Below are 22,667 nucleotides of genomic sequence, written 5' to 3'. Positions count from 1 at the left end.
TAGCTTTTTAATGTAATAACTATAAGAGTATTTTACATAACAGTATTAAAGTTTATGAACGAATTTATTCTACTTAACTTTTTAAATGCTGTCAAAACGACTAAGGTGATCGTACCAGTTATAGGCCTATTAGGGCCCTGGGCGTAATTTCTACGGCGCTATAACGGTAACCTGTGGCTGTTGCTTATAACTAGAGACTGCAAAACGCAGACAATAGTATCTACTGTTTACCGCTCTGGGCGTTTCCTAACTTTGCTCTACCTTACACTACCACTGGCAGTTTTTAAAGCTGTAAGCTGTAGTTATGTAGTATACTACTTTCTCCTTGTGTGAAAGCTGTGATATTCATTTGATTAACTCATTATTTTTAAGATGTTCTTAGTGTTAAAATAAAGTGTTTTTAATTAGAGATTTAAGTCTTTTTACTCCATAAACATAAGATCCCTACTAATTCTTTAGTAACTGTAGATGTAATAAAAACGGAAATACTATATTTTATGCTAACAAAATTACAGATGTGGACGAAATTTGTAGAGAATTATAAATATTCAACTGTTTGTAATTTGATATTCGTGGTCTAAAGAGTTTCCCCATAGCTTCTTTATTTGTTTTTAAATACAAGTTAATTAAATTATTTTAGCAAATAACAAACATGGACGATGCGCGCCATTAGAAAAGAAAAGAAATAAAAAAGAAATTTAAATGTCAACTAAAATGTCATGTTACTTGATAGCGATATTCACAGATTATAAAGATTCCTAGCTATAATCAGAGCAATCAAAATTAAAATAAACAAAAGCAACCTCAAATAAACAAGACAATAAATAAATCTGAGACAACTTTATACATTACTAGTTTTCGCCCGCGACTTCGTCCGCGTGGAATTAAAAAAAAACAAAAGTGAGTCGCCTATATGTTCTTCTAGGCTATCCTCTACATCTTTACGAAATTTCGTCAGAATCCGTTCAGCCGTTTATGCTACAAACTCTAACAAACATCCATCGCACTGTCGCATTTATAATATTAGTATGATATCTATCTGAACTTATAGGTTGTCAGAAAATATTATTTGAAATGTATTAGAATTTAGAATAACTTTTCGGATGTTGCGGTTACATTTCCAGTTCTTATAAAGAAGTAATGTAATGCGATCCAATTTAATTAATACGAATTATGTCTGGTCTAAAATTGTGTACCGCTAAAGTGCAAACTTTAACATAACTGGACAATTAACATTTTAAATGGGTTCTTAATTAAAATTATAAAATATAGTACATTAATATTATTATCAAATGGTATCGTATATTTTATATTATATTAAGTATATAACAATAGCAATTGTACAATAGATGATTCGATTAATTTATTATATTAAAATAATAATTTTATATAAAAGACAAGCATACAACTTTTGTGATGTAAATGAGATCGTTATGTACGGAATATTTCCAAGTCAAACCACTTTTTAAGACAACAAGGATTACATTGGTTTAAACTCGCTGATAAAAGCATGCGTCGAAATAGGAATAATAATCAATTATTAATTTATGTAATTCCCAAGTTTTCTTTTTTGTTTTCTTAACACAGTACGTGTATTGACACCTATCCATCTATACTTCTATACTATTATAATAAAGCGTAAACACACACTTCTTTGTTGCCTAAGATGTCAGCAATTACAGCATATTTTTTTAGTATTTCTTTTTTAATAAAAAGCCAGACACTTACGTCATGCTTTAGGCTATATATTTTTACACCATTAAACTTAGGGGGTAAATATTTTGCATAAAAACCCTAATGTGGGAAAGAGACCATAAGTTGCTGCCAACATCAAGGAAGCAAAATTGCCTTGCTTTGTTATCATGTCATGTATGTCATTTTGACATTTGCAATTGAATTCATTCATGCGAATGAAGTCGCACGGAAACAGCTAGTCATTCATATTATTAGTATGTAAAACTAAGAAATCGAGAAGTACAGGGCTATCTGCTCACTGATCAATTATCGGATTTTTTCCTCTGTGCCAGGGGAGAGGATCTTTCAGGGATAACCTGCCCTCTGAGGGGAAAGGGTTGTGTTTGGCCTTTTTTAGCAGCGCTCCTTTATTTACTTTTACAATTCGAAGTTATAGAACTTAAAATAGAGTTTCTACAAATAAATAAAGGAAATATTACATGTTATATTTATTAATACTAGCAACCGAAATAGCTAAATTAAAACCATTAGCACTGTAATAAAATTTAAAAGTATCATAAAGTTTTCTGAAAATGATAAAGCGATTATTGTTGCAGATAAATAAATTTATTCAATAAAATTTAATACTTTTCGGATTTTATCCATAAAATCATTTATTATTAATTATTTTTGTGTTATTTATTACATTAAATATGTATTTTAGCACTTGTTTCGAATTAACGAAATGTAGTAATAAAATATTCCATATCAAAACGGAAATCAAAATATTGTATCTTTATTTTTTGTTATTGTTTATGGCCAGGTAATAAAAATTATGTTGTGTTAGGTCTCGACCGAAATATGCAAATACACATTTTTGAGTTTGACGCGTGAATAATAAATTTGAATACATTATTCTAAAAATAGATATAGAAGAATCGATTAGCATTTATTTTTATTCACAAATTGGATATATTTTTTGTTAATAAGTGTAAGGGATACCGGAATCACAAACATCAACTGTCAAAGATTCAGTGAAAGTTAGTCGTTTATATTTTATACTTTCTTAATTTAAAAACTTAAAGAATGGATATTAATTGTACTTGCATAATATAATATAAAATTTATTAAAAACTATTCAGATCACTAACCGAATAAAAACTAAATCTATACAGAGTTATAGAGAGACGATAGAGCTCTCATACTCTCAAGGTAAACTGCATTCTTTAAATATCGAACCGAAACATTGGGCTTCCATTGTCGAAATTCATAGAAAATGTCGCTTTAAATATTCTTTGAAAAAAAAAAAACACATCATTTGTTTTTATAAAGGAGATTTAGTTGTGGAAATTCATTACATAATTTCATTCGTAATTTATTTTGTAGAAAAAATAATGAATTGTAAAAAATAAATAAATTGATGTAAACCACTAGCAATATCGCTGGTAACACACGGAAGACAAGCTTTAGTGGAAGCAATTCCTCGTTTCCTCTGATAGATGTACATCAGAGGACTAATTTTATTCCCTTCAATCTTCCCAGCCTTACAAAAAAACAATTCGTTTGAGTTTGGAAGGTAAAGATAGGATAAGTATCTTCTTTGTGAACGTTCCTTCGACTAAACGACAACACATGCTTTTACGTATTCTATAAGAAGCGATCGCTCTTTCGGGGAATTCATGCCACTCTCTTTTTAAGTTTTAATGTGAAAAAATATCTTTAGGATTTTTTTAATTGGACAACTTTTTGAGTTTTCATAAGAAATATAAATATTGCGCAATGATATTATTACCGATCGAGTTGTTAACATATCCGATACTGTTCGTTAAAAAGTATGAATATATTATTAGAACATAAAAAGCCAGTTTGAAGACCTGTTGATTGTAGATGTCTAAACCAAAGAATATTGTTTAATTTTCATGCTAAAATACATTTGATATTAATTAGAAATGTCAATATATTGATCCGTTTCACATAAATACAGAACGCATCTACATAACGATGACGCACGTTTTTTTTTTACTTTATAACCTCTTAACATTAAAATCAATTACAGACATTGAAACTCATATAACCCGAGGTGCATTAGTGACAATTACAAAAATGTGCTACAAATTATGCCGGATTTTTTCGATTGATCGATCGATCCACCGATCTATCGACCCAATGGGAAAATCCTCATGGGTCGATCGGTCGGTGAGTCGAATGGCCCCTTTTGTACTTCATGTTGCAGTTAAATTTTCTATAATTTTACTTACGGTAGCAATCATGTGACCTTTATACTTTTATTACATATCACGGTAAAACAATATTTACGCTGACGCCAATAATTGCATCGCCTATAATTGTAGTACTAATTATTGACTATTAGATCTCAAGAAATAATTACTTTATTCTTATTAATATTATACTGTTATATTACTAGTAGAACTGTTTGCATTGGATTGACAAAATCAAAGCAATTTCAAATGATTTTACGGTTTGCAATAATTTTCATGATAAACAAAAGAAAATCACAATCGTTTTTGACATTCACTTGTTTAGCAACTTCTAGAAGACATACAAACAACAATTTACATTAATAGTTTACTTGTACAGAAATGTATCGTATACTTAAGTATTTTACTTAAATTACTTAAGTATAATTTAAGTGATCTCTTACGTGTTGTTAACTCAATAACTGTAGACGGAAATAGCCTACGTTTTGCAACCGATGTTATTAATTCTGTTTCTGTGCCGTATCATTTGCTCCTATTCTTAGAACACCAATTTTGTTAAGTTGCCTTTAAACGTTGTCTCTACACTTTAACATTTTAAACGCAATGAGGACATATTTTAGTGACTCGACAGGATAATATTACAGAGAATATCTCAAAATAGCAAAGTTATAACGAATATAACTTTTTTGAGAGAATATTTTGTCTTATTTTTCTTTTTTGATTAACTAAGCCAGTTTAACTTTATCAAAAGTAATAATAATCAGTAATCCAAATTAAAACGTCCACTTTGTAACAGGCCGAAATCGGCCTGACGCGGTACTTAAGCTGGGGCGGAAGAAGAAAACTATGTCCCTCTCGCTAGTGCGAAACAATTATCATAGTATGTATCATTATATAAAATGTATTATGTTTCCACAAAGTTATAGCAGCTTAATCTATCCTAGTGCTGGTGGGCCTAAAAAGACCTGCCACGCAGTGGCGGAAATATCTTTGGGGGCGCATTTTAGCCCGCCGCCGCACCGGATGAAGAATTATGATTTTAATTGCCGCAATAAACGTTTTAATGATTCTCTTTATACTGAACTGTATTTTTAAAATACTCGCACAATTATATTTATACTTTCTATAACCTCTATATAGATATTTCACCTTCCTAACCGACAGACACAGTTAATTTCTAACAATTAATAAAAAAAAAACTCGCTTAGTTATAATAGAGAAGTAAAAAAATGAAATACTCTTTACAAGTGAAGAAAACGGTTAAGGTAAAAGAAAATTATGTGCAACTACTTTTTCACTGTCAAGAAAAGGATAATATTTTTCCTTAAGTTGTGTTTTGCTTATCAAAATAATAGGTCAATGTAATACATTAATTCTGATAATCAGTATTGACATTTGAATGTTTTATGCATGTTTTCTGTGATCTAATAAATGTTGCACTGAATAAATGCATTTGTTGTCTAAATTCGGAGTAGCGCTATTTAATTATACTCAAAGTCTAGCTGCTGCTCGCGACTTCGACCGCGTGAAATTAAAAATAATAACCTATGTTACTCAGTGATAACGTAGCTGTCTAATTTGAAGGAATTTTTGAAATCGGCCCAGTAATTTTTGAGTTATTTCAATAGATACAAAAAATACAAATCTTTCCTCTTTATTATATTAGTATCGTTAATATTTCTTTTTTTTTTAAGTAAAAAAAAGATTTCGGATGTTTGCCCCAAATGTGTTCCAGGCTGTATAACATGATAAGAATTCCTAAAAAAAATCGTGGACTGTTTTGTGTTTAAAAAAAAAATGTTTCTTTTTGTTTACATGAAAGTTATTGCTTACAATATAATCTTAGTTTTGCAACGAAATCCGGGCTACAAGTATTAGTTAAGCATTGCATAGTAGGCAATTATATTATTCAATTATGAAAATATGTATACTTTAAACGATTGCTTTTATTAATAAGTAGCTTTTAAAAAAATGATTAAAAAAAATAACTTCGTTAATTAGATTATCAATATTATCGAGTGATACTCTTGTTTCTTGGCACGCGCCTGATGTTTTTGACCTAAAAAAAAAACAACATACATCGATAACCTCTAACCTTACGTAGATGACACATGGACACTCAAATATGATTGTACAGTTAGTGAGAAAAGTGTAATAATAAAAAATAAAAAATAAAAATATCAAATGCTTATCGAAGTTGGGAGCAACATCCAGCCATCAATTTTACGTATGTCGTAAAAATATATACTAACTATATTTTTTACTACCTTAATTATAACATGAATTTGCATGTTTTTATACATAAGTTACAAAATTGGCCGAGAGGTGAAAGAACAATCTCGAACATGTTAAAACTCAATGTCTAGTGACAGATTGAGAAACTGGTTTTTCGAGAACTTACATAATTTTTTTTAACAACCGTATTATTTACTTGTCGCTGAATTATTTAACGTTTTAATTTTATATACTACTATTTATGTTGGTAATGTTATTACGTCTTTTATAAGTTGCCTGAATAAAGGAGCTATATACAAGATAATATCCTTACAATCTATACTTCTATACTAATATTAGAAAGAGGAAGATTTGTAGTTTTGTATGTATTAAAATAACTCAAGAACTATCGGGCCGATTTCGAAAATTCTTTCACTTTTAAAAAGCTACGTAATCCGTGAGTAACATGGGCCATGTTTTTGAAATTCAAGCGGGTGAAGTCGCGAGCAACAGCTAGTATGTAATATGTAGCAACTCTAAGATGTATTAAATAAAGAATTTCAAATTGAAATTAAATATTTTATTTTGTTTTTAAGCTTACATCATGACTTATTTGTGAAAGAGTAATAAAGTTACGTTGATACCGCTAAAGGTTTGACAGGAACGTCTTATTAAAAAGTTTAACTTGACCGGTTAACTTTTTTTACAGTACGAAAAAATGTAGGCTATATACATATACGGTACTTTAATACACTGTCTTTTCGACTCAGACGATGCCCACTTGTACTTTTCAAGCCTTGTAATTAATTAAAACTGGTCGAAAAAACATCTTAGTTGAACTTGAAAAATGAGATATTTTTTTACTAAGTATACCAGTGTCTAGGGCAACCCGCTTACAGAATAATGTATCAATTGAAGTAAACGTATGAACAACGAGTTTGTATATTCAAATATTTTATTAGACTAATGATCCCAAGTCTATTTTATACGAAGCGGAAACAACTTCTGTCAGTAACTGTAATTGAATTAATGCATCCCATTAGATATGTATTACAAAACAGTTTTCTATTAATTAGATTAAAACTCGTAAAATATCGTAATTTATGAACATAAAATTACTTTGTCATTTGTAAATCGGATAAATTCTTAGATTATTGCCATATTTTGTTAGCCAATGGATAATGCATAAGAAACTAATTTTACAAGTATAATTATCATCATCATCATCATCACCAGCTCACTATACGTCCCCACCGAGGGGCTCGGAGCCTACCCTAATACGGGGTGACTAGGCCATAGTCAACCACGCTGGCCAAGTGCGGGTTAATATAATTATAATTATACCAACATAAAATTAACCTTCACATAAAAAATATAAATTCCTTTGCCCTGACTGAGTTCAAAGTTTAATGGCTTGATGAATTTAGATCGATTGCATAACATTGGACAACAAAGTAAGCGTTACAACGTCGAAGTAAGCAAGTTATCTGTCTACAATTTCAATTTTTTTACTGCTACTTTGTCAATATAGACTTTAATTAAAATAGCTTCCTCTTACAATAACTGACATGATTGTAATGTTTATGAGTAAAATGGTGTTCAAAGGCAAACGTTTCAAAACATTACTAATCGATCAAGGAAGAGAGTCATTTGTTTTCCATTAAATAAATTACATACACTATTAGTAAGGACTTGAAATGAAGGCAAAGTTTATCAATAGCAATAAAATTATTATAGATTCATTACTTATGTCGTTGAGTCTAACAAGGAAGCTCTGACTTGCATCGACACATATTGGTTATCTCTTTTATTCTATTGAAAGAAACAGAGACAAAGATATGTGTATAAAAATCTCAGCAGTCAAAACCCATAGTTACGTGGCTCGCTTTGCAGTTAGCAAGTTCTGCCTACAACTTTTATTAGCAAATCTTAATTCTTATCTAATTTTAACACATTAATATCTACTTGATTGAAACTAGTTTCTGTTATTTTAAACTTAATTTTCTTTTAAAGTAACCAGTTGAAGACATGACATTTCTACTGGTTATCTTGTCAGCGTACCATTAGGGACTAATCAAATAAATTGATAATAAATTGAAATAGATAACCTTCATATATTTACATACATTATTAAATTACTATGTAATTTACGCACAAATAAAAAAAAACTGGTTAAAATAACCACCTAATAAATACCATTTAGATGAGAACAATTCACATAAAATTAGTACATTCCTTTTAACGCAATCTAAACAGGGCTATTCATTGTACCATAAAATCATAATACCATGATGTGAATGAACTCCATACAGACCTTTAAAACAATATGTATATCCCTAGCTGTAGCCCGCGACTTCATCTGCTTGGATTTAAAAAATACTGAGTAATATGTTGATCGTAAAACCCATCCATTTGTAAAAACTTTTGCATAAATAATATTAGTGAAATATTAAAAAGTGAGATAAACAAGAATTGTACTAAAAAGACTGAAAGTACAGGTTATATTATGTAGATATTAATTAGAAATGTTTACTTGTATCTGTACCCTGAAATAACGGAATTTCCAAGGAAAATTTATGCATCTAGCAATATATTATCTATCTTAAGTTTCATGCAAATAGTAATAACGCACTATTATTTAATATACCCATTGTACAAATAAATATCTACGAAGATAATAGATATAACATAAACTTATTAATGAAATAATAGAGACGTTTTACATTTTTATGATGCTTATCTGAATATATATTTAGTAGTGTCTATGGTGACACAAAAGTAGTTTATTTAAACTGAAATTGTTAATTAATAATCCCATGAGTTATTAATTACAAAGTACCTAACTTGTACTAACAAGTAAACTTAATTTGAATAGTTATCTTAAACTTGAAGAATGCCGCTTAAATCTAGTTTCAATTATTAGGTAAAAATATTGGGTAACGAGTGACAAAGATTAAATAGATCATCTGCATTCGTCCGGTCGACACATGTGCGAGAGAGAAACAAACACAGAGAACAGAAAACTGGTTAAAAAAATATATACGGAACGCTCGAGATAATAATTATTTTTTCTTTTTTTTAAACTTGGAAGCACCGTTAGTAGTACCTTAATAGACATCGCGGCTTGTTGTCGCGTTCAATCACAGTATCAGTTGTTTATTGTGTTGTGGGAATTCCAAGGGCTCTGTTTGCGAAATGTTAGAGCACGTATCGTAGCTTATTAGTGTTAGTTGTTAAAGCTATAAGCAAACAGAAGAAGCGCTTATTTATTGCATATTTATCAATAAGACCACCAGCAGTTGTCTTATAAAACGTTGTTGTTTGTCGTTCGTTTACACATTCGCTGAATTCGGCGGAGGAAAGTGAACTGTAATATGGGTGTTAATGGAGGGAACTTCGGAGGTAGTGAGTGTGATGATAAGAACTTCGAAATGGTCCCCCCTGAGGGTGGATGGGGATATTTGGTCTGCGTTGGATTGTCAGTTATTTTTGTAAGTACCTTCTTTTGCTACCTTTATAAAAATGTCGCAATGCTTATTTTTTTTTAAATATTTTATTGATATAAAAAATCAGAATTTCACAACATTTAGTAATAAACGTAGAGCATATCTTATGGGAGGAAAAATTGTAAAGTTAAATTTAAGACTTTAAAATCGAAATTTTTAATTGCAATGGTAAACTCGTAAAAGTTACAGAAAAAATTGCAATTTGTTAGGTCTTTGACTTTAATTACGTGATTCATACTTTTTATCGGGCATGACATAAACAATTTTTTTATTTTATTTTTCAATGCTCAAACACAAATTTGGTGCAAGAAAAAAAAAGCAAACAAAAACCTAAAGTACAAAATATGTGGGTTTTGATTCATAAATCCTTTGTAAAATAAAGAAAATTGAACAAAAGCTCTCCATAATAAATTGTTGAAGTTTTTATTTTATTTTGCTAAGCCTAAAGTTAGAATTTATAAGCCGTTGACATTTCAAATAAAACCAAAAGTGTAAAGTTTGTTTTTATTTTGATATTCACGAGTTAAATTATTTACGCTGCAAGACATTTTTTTTTATGATCCCCAGTTTAATTTGTACAAGATGTTGATTTTTAAATCATCTTTAAATCATTACATGAACGATTCTTTTTATCTCTATTTATTTCTCTGGAAGTAGGATAACAGTATGTTTTTTATACAAGTATTAGAAACCCATGATTGTTATCAGAGTTAGTAAACAGTCTATCGGTTGTCTGTTCGATTCCCAATTTGTACTCTGATCTAGTAGACACTAGTAGTAAAAATCTGTATTTCTTATTGTAAATGGATCGATAAGGAAAAATATTAGGCAATATTTGCATTATTTGATTTGTTAAGATATCTTCTTACTATGTTTTATTTCGCGCGGACGTAGTAGCAATAACTAACAAATAATAATAACCTAAGGACTTAACGTAAGTCCGTCTAAGGACTTAAAGTAAGTAAGTAAGTCCTTAAAGTAAATCCTAAAATAAATATAAAACACTATAATTTAGAACATACGTTACTCAACCATGAAGTAAATTTAACCTGAACATACAATAAAAAGAATATGGAAAGTCCACTATCAGACGAAGTAAATTACAGTATTATTACGTTATCTTTATATGCCAAATATAAATGTTTCCAAATTTAGTTGGTTATTTTTAGTATGGTCTTATTCGGACATATAACATGTATATAATTTCCATTTTATTTCAGTTAGATTATGTTAAACAAGGTGATATCGGCCATTCGAGACGAACATTTCCTTTATGAATATTAAATATATTTATTTTTGTAACATTAGAGGAATTGGAAAAGTTCGTATTGACGTCACTATCATCAACTATACATGCTCAAGGGTCGTATTCTACCCTAAGTTAAGGATAATCAAGATCGTATAGACAAGACTCTTAGGGTCCAAAACAAACCAGATAAAACCGGTTCATCGATTTAAGTGCAACTGCACTTACGTGTATATTGAATTAGAGATACAAATGACGTCTTTTGATAAGGTTTTTACGATTTTAAACTTAACGTAGTTCACTGATAATCCTTACAAAGATAAGTTAATTTTAATGAGAAGTCAATGAGACCGAGCTATAAAACGGTTTACGACAGGTCACGAGATAAATTCCAAGACAAAACGTTTTGCAATTAAATAATTATAGGAACAAGGATGTACAAAGTTAAGTTGCTACGCCTATTACGTTACTATGTAACTATATTTACCAACACGATTATTATAAGAAGGAAATATAAGATAGAGTCTTCTTCCTGGATTAACGTCACAAAAGTTGAGTGAACCACTTTTAACATCGGATGCATTTCTGTGCACAACAACGTTCTAAAAATGATTTATTATTTTGTTAGTTGGAGAATCGATGACCTAGAATTAGGAGTAATATTTCAAGGACATTCAACGTTTATAAATTAATAAAATAAGGTAAGCAGTAAATCAGATTCACGCGTATAAATGTAAATTGCTGATTTTTCATCTTACGTAGGTAATAAAGTTGTAATTTGTAGAGTAAGCAGTTACAGCAGAGGCCTATGCCTACTTAATTTTGCTTCGATTAGCAATTCAACATGTAGAGCGTGCGCACACCGGAAACTAAACTATCACATCAACTGTTTAGTCTCGCTTTGATTCCTATAAGCTTGTATGGAGGTGTGCACATTCGATTTTTAGACGTGTAACTAAACAGTTGGCTGCGAAACAATCGACAATCGCATAACAGTTGTGCGATTGTTTACTTGAGCGGGCGCTCTTAATATAAAATTAATCACGAAAACCTAGCATTGATTGTGTTAGAGCGGCAAGTACTTAGTTTACGATCACGTATGTTTCACATGCTAGATTTCGAGGCATCAATCAGTTAGGGAATCTGTTGCAAGACTTTGTAATGGTATCACTGACCTTTTTTTAAGTAAACAGGCTATAAAGCATCACTTTTTGTGCTTATATGATTTTCACCGTTTTGGTGCCCTCGGTTACAGTTGGTAGCGGTGGTGAGGATTCGAAATAATAATGGAAATAGATTAAACTGTCGATGTCATCAACAGACGCGTTAAAGTTGGAACAAAGCTTCAGGATATTGACTCAGTGAAATAGACAAGTAAAAATGTAAATGGGACTTTCCATAAAATGGAATTGCGTTAAACCTTATTTTCGTACATAATGATATATTAATGTCAGACTTAGGCTTAGACAGTGTTATTCGTGACACACAATAATACAAAAAAATACGTTTATTTTTACAAACGACCGATGTACTCGTAGGTAACATAAATAATTTCTATTAAGGATTATTCAATTTTATATTTGACTTGTACTTTAATTTTGACTTAGACTACATCACTTACATATGGTGTGCATTTTATTATTTTTTCCTTATAAATCTAAATGTAATAAATGCATATTAATGTTAAAGGAAAACCTTTGACACGTGTTAGGAATTAGTCATTTAATACATATGTATAACAAGACAATAGTTCACTAATTACTTTTAATTATACATCATTATTTCTGCCCTCTGTTGGGCATAGGCCTTCCCCAATACCTTCTAGAGATTGCGTTCCTTCGCCTCCGTCCGCGTTCAATTTAAACAAAACAAAAGAAAGTAGCCTATGTGTTCTTCCAGACTGTCTTCCAAATTTCATCGAGATTCCTTTAGCCGTTTAGACAACAAACTCTGACAAACATCGATCCATCCATTCATCCAAACTTTCGCATTTTTAATATTAGTAAGATAACATTGCAAATAAAATTTAAAATACAATAAATATCGAGTATAATTATCCATTAAAAGATCTGAATAAAATATATTAAGCCTATTCAAATAATAAACGATGTCAGGGCCATTAATACGATTATTTGTAACCTTACGCGTCAATTTCCATGTGTTTATGATTATTAAAAAAACGTGTTTACTATGTAATTAACTATTAAGTTAAAAGTTAAATTAACATTTAATACGTGTTAACTCAGAAACAAACTATTTAAAATTAAGTTATACTTGTATTCAATTTATTTCAGTAAGAAATAATGGACTGAAAAATAAAACATTACATAAAATTTACATTTATTGTAAATTCCGTGTGCATGTACATATACTAATATTATAAAGAGAAAAGATTTTTATTTTTGTATGTATTGTAATAACTCAAATACTTTTAGGCCGATTTAAAAAAAAAAAACATTATTAAAAAGCTACGTTATCAGTGCGTAATATAGGATGAGTCTTTTTAAATCATTTTAAATTTTACACGGGGAAGTCGCAACAGCTAATCATACTTCTTACTAATATTATAAATGCCAAAGTTTAGATGGATGGATGGATGGTTGTTTGTTAAAGTTTGTAAACGGCTGAACGGATTTCGATGAAATTTGGTATAGATGTAGAGGATAGTCTGGAAGAACACATAGGCTACTCACTTTTGTTTTTTTTTATTCCACGCGGAGTCGCGAGCAACAGCTTATATTCAATATTTTGTCAAAAGTTTTTTGTAATAAAGACATCAAAAATTTACAACATTTGTGGACGTCTGTCAGGATTATGTTCTTAAAATGAATATAAATATTCGTTTAATAGTTTGTTTTACATGTCATTATAGGAAATCTTGTAATAAAAATAAAACCAATATATTTAAATCTATTCAAAAGTTATTGGTACAATTTAATAAATAATAGATTATTTAAATTTTAGGACAGTTTTCGAAGACAAGAGAATTAAAATGTATTTGTCAATTAATAATAAGGGAAAAATTTTTTTACAGTTTCGGTATTTTTCTTTGACACAAGTTACTTTGAAAAATAATAGGCCATGATTTATTTTAGTTTAAATGCTCTTACAATAATGATAGGCGCTATAATTATAATTGTCCTTTAAAAATGGCACCAGTATTTGACCACGATTCAAATTATATAGGTGATATAGGTGATTAGAACAAAATATAGACCATAATTTATCAGTTACCTTTTTACATTCTTTTTTTAAAACAAAAGGAAAAATAACACATAATTGTAGATTAGGTCACCTTTACTATTTATTTTTCCTGTATTATCTGATGCAATATAAACATTACAGGAGCCTTGGATTATTTCCATAAAACATTTTGAAATTAGAATTGAATAGCTTTGTCATTGTAACGGTTCAGATTACAAATTATTAATTTATAATTATAATTCCTTCTTTTACAAGGAAGAAATAAGTGACGAAAGAGTTACAGATCTGCTTAGCACGCGAAAGGTTGTGACATTTGCTTCTTGTGACCAAGGGTGGCGAACCTTTACGTACCAATGTGATATTTTAGAGAAATGTTTCTAAAATAATATTGATTGATGTCCTAGCCGTGCTAGGAAAAAAAATAGACTTTGTGATTGTGAATATTTCGTAGCATAGGAATCACTTTACAATTGGAATGCATAATAAATTTGGAATCAGTGACTTGCCCTAAATGTTCGCGTGCCATTGGTTCGCAACCCCTGGCATACATAAATTAGTATAAGATAAAAATATATTACCGTAAGATATAAAGGACTTCCGCTATTTATAAGAATGAAAGACACAATAGTTTTTGTACAAGTAGTGTCCCAATTACCAAAGGTTATTAACCTCTTACAAGCTAAGCTTTTTTTACGCTAAGATTTGTTAAAGCTGTATTCTTTTGTTAGATAGCGGGTACTGCACATCAGCCTGTGTTTGGCTTCATTTATAATGATTTCCTGGACGAACTGGGAGCGGGCACGGGAGCTGTTACCGTTGTTTATGGTGTGTTCCAAGTCACAGTGGCGTTAGCAGGTAAACAATGGATTTTTTTTAACATACTCGTATAAGTTATTGTGAACGACAGGCTTTAACTTTTCACTCTTTATGTTACAAACGAGCTATCGTTCGCAAACTTCTTTAGCGTAAATTTAGACCAGCCGTACGCCATTTTGACAGCGCGGAATTAAAAAAATAGTCCATAATATGCCCGTTTATGTAAGCGAACCTTCAGTGAAAGTCCAATCAAAATCGGCCCAGCCGTTTTGAAGGTTTCGCGAAACGAACCGCGGCTTGCGGACAGACAGACTTACAACTTTTTTTTAATGCGATTTTCGTTATCGGCAACGCAAATACGTACTTCCCGAAATCTGAAATTTTTCGTTTAATATTAGAGACACTTCAGTTTTATTATATGTATAGATAGATAGATGGTAAATGAAATTCAGGCTATTGAAGTATTTGATGAAAAAAATTATGCGATTTTAGTATAAGCCACAAAATAGCGTCGATTCTGAAGCTTTTAGATAACATTGGCAATTCGAATAATGGATCTTATATGAAATGCTGAGTAGTAATGGATCTGAAATGGAAAATCTATGTTGGTCTTGAAGTTTAAAGTTATAACGAGTAAGATAAGTTTGCGATAGTTGTTAACTTAAATGAAGTAGCTATTCAAGAACGTACAATATGGTAGTTAAGTTGAAAATTTACTCCGTTTTATGTGAATTTTAAAGAAAATCTTATGCTAAAAGCAGAATCGTATCTTTTTTAAATGTTATAAATTTAGTTTTGCTGAAAAATGTACGATGCAATCAATTTAAAGCGTATCATTTGTATAGTATTTTAATTGTATAAATTTGCGACCTTAAGTTTTATTAAATGGCGAGACAAATCATGAATTATTAATAATTAATAACGGAAAGAAATAATAGATACGGACAATAAAACTTATCGTAGACCCTTAGTTTATATGCAGATCAAGAGATAAACCTAAATTTGAAGAAAATTTCTTAAACTAAATTTTATTTTTTCAGGTTTTTCAGCAAACATAGCTTTAAAGAAACTATCTCTAAGACAAGTTGGTCTAATAGGAGCTAGTATTTACACATTAGCATCATTTCTAGCTATATTTGTAACGTCAACAACACAACTTATAGTAACAAATGGATTCCTACAAGGACTCGGAATGGGGTTACTAATACCCATCTCGTACACGAGTTTCAATAGCTATTTCACAAGAAAAAAAGTACTATATCTTAGTTTGTGCAAAGCTTCAATAGGACTTATAACTATGGTTTATCCATTGTTTATAAAATTTACTATAACTGAGTACGGATTCAGAGGGACTTTGGCTATTCTATGTGCGATATCTGCTCACAGTATATTCGGAGCGTTAGTAATGCATCCAGTGAAGTGGCATATGGTGAAACAGACAAAATCTTGTGAAAAGATTGTTCGTAAGTTTAATGTAATATATACAATGGTATTGTAAATTCATACATTAGTATAACAGAGTAATAAATTTTTAATTCAATTTTCAGTAATTCCGCCCACACCTGCCACAGCAACTGATGAAAATAAATTTGATTTCCCAAAAATTAATGGGAATAAAACAGATGAAGCGAAATCAGTCGAGAACTTATTACTAGCAACAACAGATAAACAAAAAGACCGATCAGAACTGCTACTAGTGCCAAAATTAGTGGACTCTAGAAGACTGAGTATTCCCGTTGTCCTAATTCCTGATGACACAAGAACTGACAGTAAATTTAATTCTAATGATAACGTTTATTTAGAAAATCTATACAAAGCAGCATCTGTATCAAGTTTAGGTAACTTTGGTAGTATTGCAGCTGAACCAATGCCGATAATTAAAAACAAAGAAGGAAAATGGTAAGCAGTTTTTTAATCAACGCTGTAGAATATTTTACTGTTTATGTAAAAGGACAGAAAACGAACAAACAGGCCACTTGATGCCTATGTAACTACTACCCATAGGTGAGGATTTACCTGTCGTTATTAGACAGGGGAAGGGATAAGAAAATATGTATTTTCTTTTCCTATCCATCTACTCCATCTCGAAATTCACTTCCTTACCCATCCCTTATCAAAAGAAGGAACAGGAAGGGGATTAAAATGGGACCTCCGGCTTATAGTTCACTTGATAATATTTCAATTTTTGCTTTTGTTAACAGGCAAACGGTAGCAGATTTCTTGGATTTAACATTATTGAAGGATTTGGTCTATGACAATATCATCATAGGAATGGCCTTGACATTCTTTTCTGACTTGACCTTCTTCACATTGGAGCCCTTGTTTCTCGATAAAAATCATCTCAATAGGGTAAGAATTGATTTATCCTAATGATAAGACAGTTTTAAATGACACTAATTTATTTTTATAATGGTTAATAAAACAGGAAAAAAATCATAAATAATGCTACCAAGATCATTTTTTACTGCAAAACAAACAACACGTATCAATGTTACAAAAAATTGTAATAATATACTTGTAATTCAAATTAAGACGAAATCCGGTGTTACATGCAAAAAACAACAAAATATTGGATTACACGATGTTGATGCTGTCAAATCTGATCAAATTAAAATATAATAAAGATAATAATAATAGAAAAAAATTATATTTAACCAATTTATGCTCAAATCAAAATATTAACAATACAAGTCAATCATTGATATTTTAATAATAAACAGGATCTTATTATTAAGTGGAAAATTATTATAATGAAATACTATTATAAGAAATACTTAGCTGGAAAGTTTTTTTTTTAGAAGATGCAATATCAAGGTTACTATAGCGATTATTAATAATACTCCAATACAAATAATTATGTTGAATTTATTATCAACTTGCCAATATTAGAAGTGTAAAAAAATCGTTGACATTTAAGTGTTAAAAATATCCACATTTTAATAGTAATATATTTACATAAAAATATTAATGTGTTAACACAATCGTCTTAAATTATATTAATACACGATTTTAGAAATTCCTGTTGTGTGTCAATGAAATTTAAATTTAAAAAAAAAATTAGACATGTCAAGTCATGTCAACTCTTTATCCTAACTTTTCTTCTTTGTCTATATTGATTTTAGTTACACAATGTAAACACACGATTTTAATATGAGCACAGTCACAATAAACAAAGAAAGTATCAATTTCCACCATACCAAGATAATAATCTTAAGAAGTTGAACTATTCCAATAAATAAGGAAACGAGGATCATTTGAAGTGGCGTCAATACAGCGTGCTCGAGACAAACTGGTCTAAATCTAACGACTGTTAAGGCTGCTTTACATACTCGTACTGAAAACTTTCCATTATCTTCAGATAATAATCGCAGGCTATTAAAAAAATAAAAGATTAAAGTTGAACTTGTAAATTCCATTTTTTTATTTTATTAATATAGTAGCTAGCTGTTTCTCGTGACTTCACACTCTTGAAATTAAAAAGTAATAAAAATATAGCCTATGTTACTCTCTAATAATAGCTTTTTAATGGTGAAAGAATTTTTTAAATTAGTTAGCTTTTTTGATTATTTCAATACATGCAAAAATCCAAAAATACAAATATTTTGTCTTTATATTGTTAGTGTGGATAAGTCCCTGAATTCGTCAACAAACCTTTAAAAATAAGGATTTTTTAAATATAAGGTAACATAATGTTAATCTACTTCAATAAACTTCTCGGAATTATGTCACCTTTCATTGTTTCTTAGTTCCTTTTCTGATTTATAATTTAAATCTGACATCAACAGGGGCAGATAGCAAACATCATCGCAACCGGTGGTGCGACAGATATGTCCGCTCGTCTCCTATTAGGAGTATCAGGCCAGTTCTTCAGAATGAACAGTCGCTACATGTTTTATGTCGGCGCACTTTTAACTGCCATCTTTCGTATTGGTAAGTTAATACATGATTTCCAAACACTAATAAACCTTTTTACTATCCTTTCCTTACTAGTAAAGCTGTAAACCATTTCTAGTAAGGAAAATATGGAGCTTTCGCCCGCGACTCCGTTCGCGTGTAATTAAAATAAATAAAAGTGGGTGACCAATGTTCTTCCCCACTTTCCTTTACATCTATACCAAATATCATCGAGATCCGTTGAGCAGTTCCGATTACAAACTCTAACATTTATCCATCCATCTAAACTTTCGCATTTATAATAATAGTGAAAAGTAAGATAGAGTTGGATGCGAAGGACAAAAAGAATGGAAAAAGGCGTTTCCCTTTGCAGTATTTTCTCTCTCTCCTATATCTCTAACACAAATTTATATTGTTGCAGATGTCTAATGTTTGTCAATTAAGTCTAGTTTAATTTGCTCGTTAATCTAATCCTAGGTTTTATAAAGTTTTTTTTCTTTTCAGTGTTCGTACAGTTTACGTCGTACATCCCGCTGTTAGTATTGACTGGGATCTTAGGAGCAATAAGATCTCTTCTACACATCGCGCAACCAATTGTGATGGCGGAACACGTTCCTATAGAGAGATATCCACCCGCTTATGGTTTATACATGCTGTTAGCTGGTGGAATTAGTTTAACCATTGGACCAATGATAGGTAAATGCTCTTCTTTATTACCAGAGTGACTTATGAATGAGAGATGACTCGTAGTAGGCTAAGGTCAGCGAGATGATGATTTAACGTTTTTTGTGCGTATTACATTACGATCTCTGTATAGAACGACAAGGATAACTGATCTGGAGAGCATAAGTCGAACTAAATTGTGATATCTCACTATTTTCTTAACTAAAAGTGACAGCACCTACTCTCAGGGTCCGATACTGGTTGGCTATATTCTTCCCTTGAGTGTCGTAGAGGTACAGTTAGTCGGATTGTTTGTTTTAACATTAATAAATAATACTTTATAATAGCTAGTAAAACTTAATAAGTAGACTTCATTCTACAACTGTGCCAAATTTCATCAGTTTAGCAGATTAGGCTACAAACTCTCACAAACATCCATTCCGACAAACTTTCGCATTTATAATATTAGTAGGATACACGGTTTAGTTTTTTTTACATAAATGTGCCTAAAATTTATGAGTGCTATAAAACACCCGCTGATAAAGTTTTGCCCCACTCGCTGCGTAATGGAATAATACTAGGAGCGGAGAAAGTTATATAAGAAAACTGTTTCACAAAGTGTCACAACAACTCGACTCAGTAACTTCTTGATTAATATTCATAGCTAATCTTAATGTAATAACCGTGTTTCTCAAAGCCAACAGATTAATGCCACGGTAATGATATTTGCTTTTGAGTGAATGATTTATTACATTCTTAATACACCTTAAACATAAAACAAAGATCCTTAGGTTCCTTGAATTAGTATTTGGAGAAGCAACTTTGTTTAATCTTACTAGTATTATAAATTCGAAAGCTTTGAGGGATGGATGTTTGTTAGAGTTTGTAGCCTAAACGGCTAAACGTCTAAAAGGATCTCGATTAAATTTAACATAGATGTAGAGTATAGTCGGGAAGAAAACATAGGCATTTTGTTATTCTAATTCCACGCGGACGGAGTCGCGGGCGAAAGCTAGTTGTAAATACAGATACCAAAATTGAAAGAGAGTGAATTTTATTATAGAAAAAGTTTTACTCATTCTTTTATGCAGTCTGTAAGGAGTTTTTTTATAATAATTATATGCTTATTTAATTTTTGTTCTCAGGTTTCATTCGTGATTACACCGGAAACTACGTTTTAGCTTTTAGTATGTTAACAATGTGCAATGTACTATGTGTTGTTCCGTGGACGATGGAGGCTATATTAAAATATATGAGGCATAAAAAAAATTCCAAATGTGTGCAAGGTTAAATGTAAGAATTGTTGTCACTTCAGAATAACTTTACTATTCATGTAGTGTCTATTGAGATAAAATAAATATTGAAGAAGGGTTTAAATTTCTATCAGAACCCATAAGACGAAACGCGGAATTGTTTCCACTTCAAGCCTATATTCTGTGGTCGTGGTATTGCACTGAGCAAGCCAGCCCATTCGTCCGAATTGTTTTTACGGGCTGTGCCATTGTTATAAACACATCAGAGAAATCGGCATTAATTACAATAACCTATAATTTACACAAAGTATAATTTATTTTAATTGATAACGAGAAAGTGCCATAACGTAGTTTTAAAATTAAAATTGTTTAGAATCATTATTAATAGTAAAAGAATAGATTGTTTTTTTGTTGCAATGTGCAATTATTACAATTGATTAAGCACATAAAGACGACGTAACACTTGTTTCATTTGTTTGAAAAAATTGCCCGCGTCTTGCCCTCCGATTACTATTACTAACTTCACTAAGCTACTGATTATCAAAGTTCACATTGTGGTCAAATTTTGTACAGTATATAAATAAAAATTACGATAAACCATGGAACCGAAATAATTTTACATTATCTCATAAAAAATACATTCCTACAAAATAAGTTATTAATTTAAAATACTCAATTAGGTTTAAAGTTAAATGTAAGTAATAGTTCTATTATTTGTAAAATATTTTATTGTGCACATGTTTTGTAAATAAATATCTTCATTCTATTACATTTAATTGTTTTATTTGAGAGATACGTTTCTATTAATCCAAAACAACAAAGACAAGAATTTCCCTTCAATAGTAACAATGAAGAGACTGCGGAAAGAGCAGAGGTTATAATTAAGTATACCAATAAAGAAAAAAGGTAAAATATAATACTGCTCTGGTCTTAGTAATATAAATAGTAATATGAATTTAACATGTTATGAAAAACAATCGATTATTAACATTGTCTCTCTTTTTTTGTGACTGATTTGTCACTGTTTGCCTTGAAGAAGCATTTACAGCTCTACCGCGCTTGAGGTGGGCGAACACGGATGGCGCTCAGCCTAAACCTCGTTTATGAGTAACTAAGGTCGAGGGCTCCCTCAGGAGCCTCGGCTCGGGCCGTGACTTCGTTGTAAAATCTATACTATTATAATAAAGCGTAAACACACACTTCTTTGTTGCCTAAGATCTCGGCAATTACACCATATTTTTGAATAATTCTTTTTTAATAAAAAGCCCTTCACTTACGTCACGCTTTAGGCTATATATTTTCACGCCATTAAACTTAGGGGGTAAATATTTTGGATAAAAACCTTAATGTGGAAAAGAGACCATAAATGCTGCCAACATCAAGGAAGCAAATTACCATAGTAAGGTAATTAGCATTTTGACATTTACAACTGAGAATTTGAGAAATGCAAACAACAAATATACAATTCATGCGGAGGAAGCCGCACGCGAACAGCTAGTTCTCTTATGTAATTAAAATTACAAATTCTATTTAAGATATTAAACGGTGAAGGATTTTGCACATATCTTTCCCTGTGCTATAATCGCATACAAACATGTAGCTATTACATTAATAGTGTGTGTTCTTTCACACATCTAACAATAATTATTATCTTAATGTCGTCCCACATTATGTCTGTTCGCTACTCTTCTCAATTCTTAATATTTTACGATGTCTTACGTATAATCTAAATTACTATAATTTTGCCGATATAATATCTTATCAGATTACACTTTTTTGCTTGAATTGTGACTATTTCTTATTTATATATACAAAATTACATAAAGAAATACTAGTAGATGCTTTTAATTAATTCTTCTTATTTAAATAATTTAGTTTTGATACATGAGTAACCTACTAAAATTACATTCCTATCTATATAAAAACCAATGATAATACGACAAAAATGTTTTAAGAATTTCTACTAGATTCTGAGGTA

The 22,667-nt window shown here is 30.5% G+C and overlaps 2 protein-coding genes across 4 annotated transcripts in view; one reads left to right on the top strand and one right to left on the bottom strand.

Annotated features, from left to right (window-relative positions):
• The window catches only part of LOC106099202 (solute carrier family 12 member 6), a 199,242-nt gene that overhangs the window by 120,856 nt on the left and 55,719 nt on the right, over positions 1 to 22,667 (bottom strand). The window lies entirely within an intron of this gene.
• Positions 9,225 to 21,017, top strand: LOC106099203 (monocarboxylate transporter 9-like). Of its 2 annotated transcripts, none has more exons than XM_013277669.1 (8): positions 9,225 to 9,598; positions 14,792 to 14,918; positions 15,920 to 16,342; positions 16,427 to 16,778; positions 17,081 to 17,228; positions 18,665 to 18,809; positions 19,278 to 19,469; positions 20,582 to 21,017. In XM_013277669.1, the coding sequence occupies exons 1-8, from the start codon at positions 9,482 to 9,484 to the stop codon at positions 20,725 to 20,727; spliced, it is 1,650 nt and encodes a 549-aa protein (XP_013133123.1). In that variant the 5' UTR covers positions 9,225 to 9,481; the 3' UTR covers positions 20,728 to 21,017. The 2 variants fall into 2 exon arrangements, with proteins under 2 accessions (XP_013133123.1, XP_013133125.1); XM_013277671.1 differs by having other exon boundaries at positions 9,472 to 9,598; positions 14,796 to 14,918.

Source organism: Papilio polytes, unplaced genomic scaffold, assembly GCF_000836215.1.
Source record: "Papilio polytes unplaced genomic scaffold, Ppol_1.0 DF824135.1, whole genome shotgun sequence".
Taxonomy (NCBI): Eukaryota; Metazoa; Arthropoda; class Insecta; order Lepidoptera; family Papilionidae; genus Papilio; species Papilio polytes.
Note: the sequence above shows the minus strand (reverse complement) of the source record. Positions and strands in the feature narration are given on the sequence as shown.